We start from the raw sequence: 4,288 nt of genomic DNA, 5'->3' as shown, positions 1-4,288 counted from the left end.
AGAAGAATATATATATATATATATATATATATATATAGATATAGATATATTGTTTTAAAATATTCTGAGACATTAAATTCTACAAATTACACCACTCAAATTTATTATAAAAATATGGCTACCAAAATTTACTACTCTAAAAAAATCGCTACCAAAATTTGAACAAGATTTACCGAGATCACAGAAAAGGCCAAAACCTCTATTAGTTAAACTATGCTTTCTGTTAACACCATGCCTAACTTATACTAAAGACAACGACATTAGACGGAAGTCCACAGTTGCGATTTAATGTGCCAATGTTGCACAGTATCTGTACCAATCCCTAGGGAATTGGGGTTGCAGGGCATCCCCTCGATTGGAATGGCAGGGACGTCCTTGAGGACGTGAAAGACTTCACAGCATTTCTTACCAAAGCTTTGATGATTCTGGGGATATATGGATGTTTCCTTATCTAAATCTGACTTCTGAATCATCCTTGTCCACCCGTGAAATATCTGATTTATCAAACGAAAATATCTTGTCAATATAGTCAATATATATTGATATCTCTTGTTTATTAAGATATATTTATATTTATTTTAATATGAATATTAAGGTGATTAACTTTAATATTAAAAAACATCTTTTTATTTATAAATTATCATAGAAAACATATTTTTATGAGTTTAGAGTGAAAATGAGTGGTAGATGATTTTCGAATTACTAGAAAATATTTGTGAATGCCGCTATATCATCAAAAGTAGATTTTTTTTTATTGAATGAGCAATAACATAATATATATTTTTTTATGGAATGAGCAATAATATAATATTATTTTTTCTTATTGGGAAATATTTGTGTATGTCATATGAGGAATATGTGGTAATCACAGTTGTAGGATTAAGTTTAGTATTTCTTGTTTGGATGCAGAGAATCCATATCACAGTTGTAGGATTAAGTTTAGTTGTTTTTTATTTTATTCCTTGTTTGGATGCAAAGCATCCATGACATCTTCATCTCTGTGGACGCTAGGAAGGAGTCGTTGCTTGTTTAGTGTGTGTGAACTAATTGGAATTATTCCAATATATGACCCATCTTCATCTCTATGGGATGTTAGGAAGCAATTGCTTGTTTAGTGTGTGGACCAATTGGAATTATTCTTGTTTAGTTTGTGGACCAACTGGAATTATATTTCAGTATATGACCCGTCTTCATCTCTGTGGACGCTGAGAAGGAGCAGCTGCTTGTTTAGTGTGTGGACTAATTGGAATTGTTCCTGGTTTAGTGTGTTTATACTAACCATTTGAAATTTGATGATTTTGGGGATATATGGATGTTTCCTTGTCTAAATCTGACTTCTGAATCATCCTTTTCCACCCATGACATATCTGATTTATCAAACGAAAATATCTTGTCAATATAGTCAATATATATTGATATATATTTATATTTATTTTAATATGAATATTAAGGTGATTAACTTTAATATTAAAAAACATCTTTTTATTTATAAATTAACATCATAGAAAACATATTTTTATGAGTTTAGAGTGAAAATGAGTGGTAGATGATTTTCGAATTGTAATATTATTAGAAATATATTTTTTATGGAATCAGCAATAACATAATATTATTTTTTCTTACTGGAAAATATTTGTCACTGCCGCTATATCATCAAAAGTAGATTTTTTTTATGGAATGAGCAATAACATGATATTAATTTTTTTCTATGGAATGAGCAATAATATAATATAATTTTTTCTTATTGGAAAATATTTGTGTATGTCATATGAGGAATACGCTGGTAATCACAATTATAGGATTAAGTTTAGTTGTTTTTTATTTTATTTCTTGGTAATCACAGTTGTAGGATTAAGTTTAATCCTACAACTGTGATTACCAAGAAATTTATTTTATATCTTGTTTGGACGCAGAGCATCCATGACATCTTCATCTATGTGGATGTTGGGAAGGAGTCACTACTTGTTTAGTGTGTGGACCAATTGGAATTATTCTTGTTTAGTTTGTGGACCAATTGGAATTATTACGTTATATGACCCATCTTCATCTCAGTGGATGCTGAGATGAAGCAGCGGCTTGTTTAGGGTGTGGACCAATTGGTTGGACCAACGGCTTGTTTAGTGTGTGGACCAATTGGAATTGTTCCTGGTTTAGTGTGTTTATACTAACCATTTGAAATTTGATGATTTTGGGGATATCTGGATGTTTCCTTATCTAAATCTGACTTCTAAATCATCCTTTTCCACCCATGAAATATCTGATTTATCAATGAAAATATCTTGTCAATATATATTGATATCTCTTTTTTATTAAGATATATTTATATTTATTTTAATATGAATATTAAGATGATTACCTTTAATATTAAAAAACATCTTTTAATTTCTAAATTAACATCATAGAGAACATATTTTTATGAGTTTAGAGTGAAAATGAGTGGTAGATGATTTTCGAATTGTAATATTATTAGAAATATATATTTTTTTATGGAATCGTAATAACATAATATTAATTTTTTTTACTAGAAAATATTTGACTGCTACTATATCATCAAAAGTATATTTTTTAATGGAATGAGCAATAACATAATATTATTTTTTTATGGAATGAGCAATAATATAATATTATTTTTTCTTATTGGAAAATATTTGTGTATGTCATATGAGGAATAATATTTTTTTATGGAATGAGAAATAACATAATATTGTTTTTTTTATGGAATGAGCAATAATATAATATTATTTTTTCTCATTGGAAAATATTTGTGTATGTCATATGAGGAATACGCTGGTAATCACAGTTGTAAGATTAAGTTTAGTTGTTTTTTATTTTATTTCTTGTTTGTCCATAACATCTTCATCTCTCTGGATGCTAGGAAGGAGTAGCTCCTTGTTTCGTGTGTGGACCAATTGGGATTATTCCAATATATGACCCATCTTCATCTCCGTGGGATGCTTGGAAGTAACTGCTTGTTTAGTGTGTGGACCAATTGGAATTATTCTTGTTTAGTTTGTGGACCAATTGGAATTATTCTGGTATATGACCCATCTTCATCTCTGTGGATGCTGAGAAGCAGCAGCTGCTTGTTTAGTGTGTGGACCAATTGGAATTGTTCCTGGTTTAGCGTGTGGACCAATTGGAATTGTTCCTGGTTTAGTGTGTTTATACTAACCATTTGAAATTTAATGCTAGTATGTATTTTAGTTTAAATGAAGCCAAAATCAAAAAAATTTGCTGAGTGAGCGCAAGGCCGCGTTGCTGCAACCCTAGTCGCGCCCGACTGATCACTCTCCTCCACGCGGTCTTCTCCTCTATGGAGCTCGGAGGTGGCCCTGAGGCCCCTCCTCCCTCACCTCCGGAGCTCAAAGCTTTTAGATCCCTCATAGCAGCTGCAGGGAAACGACAGATCACTAGTTCACAGCAAAAGTTTGTAAAAAAATTGGAAAGCATCCCCACGGTGACCTTGCCTGTGGAGGAAACTTGCAGAACAGCGTTGAACCTAGCAGAAAGAGGCCTCATCGGCCAGTTTACAGGGCTATGGCCATCCCCGAAAGCAGTTGAAGAATGGGTTAAACGAAACTGGATACCACTAGTTAATGAAGGAATAAAAAGTCACTTTGTAGGCAAAGGGTTCTTCGTTTTCGTGTTTGATAACGTAGACGACAGAAGCCTGATCTTCAGAAATGGGCCATATTTCATGGGTCCCCAAGGCCTATACTTGAATAAATGGTCCCCAGACTTTGATCCAGCACAAGATGTGCCCACGGCTGTACCTGTTTGGGTGCGTCTCCCGCACCTTCCCCTTCATTGCTGGAGTCAGAACTCGCTACAATCCATTGGCAATGCCCTAGGAAGATACATAGATCAGGCACTGAGGAAGGATCAATACTCCTGCGCCTGCATCTGTGTAGAGGTCGATCTGGAAGTCGGGCTACCTGAAGCAATCAAACTCTCGGTGGCGGACTGGACACACATCCAAGAGCTCGACTATGAACAATTACCCTTTAAGTGTCGACACTGCCACGAATACGGGCATTTTGCAAGATACTGCAAAAAAAAATGAGGAGACATTAGAGAAAGAAAAAGGCGAACAATGGAAACAAGCAAAGAAAACAACAAGTAGCAGGCAGAATAACAAAAATAAAGCTAAAGAGACAAGGAATAAAGCAAGGCAAGAAAGTGAAAGAAATCAAAACACTCGAACAATGGAAACAAGCAAAGAAAACAAATAGCAGGCAAAATAACAAAAATAAAGCTAAAGAGACAAGGAATAAAGCAAGGCAAGAAA

The 4,288-nt window shown here is 33.6% G+C and overlaps 1 protein-coding gene across 1 annotated transcript; it reads left to right on the top strand.

Moving 5' to 3' along the window:
• Positions 1-3,313: 3,313 nt before the first annotated feature.
• Positions 3,314-4,063, top strand: LOC149259244 (uncharacterized). The gene has a single exon (XM_089453699.1). It carries the CDS (start codon positions 3,314-3,316, stop codon positions 4,061-4,063), a length of 750 nt encoding a protein of 249 aa, XP_089309825.1.
• Positions 4,064-4,288: the final 225 nt, after the last annotated feature.

The sequence above is a fragment of the Pinus tabuliformis genome, chromosome 6, assembly GCF_031772625.1.
Source record: "Pinus tabuliformis cultivar Carrire ecotype Pingquan chromosome 6, CPIR1, whole genome shotgun sequence".
Classification (NCBI taxonomy): domain Eukaryota; kingdom Viridiplantae; phylum Streptophyta; class Pinopsida; order Pinales; family Pinaceae; genus Pinus; species Pinus tabuliformis.
Note: the sequence above shows the minus strand (reverse complement) of the source record. Positions and strands in the feature narration are given on the sequence as shown.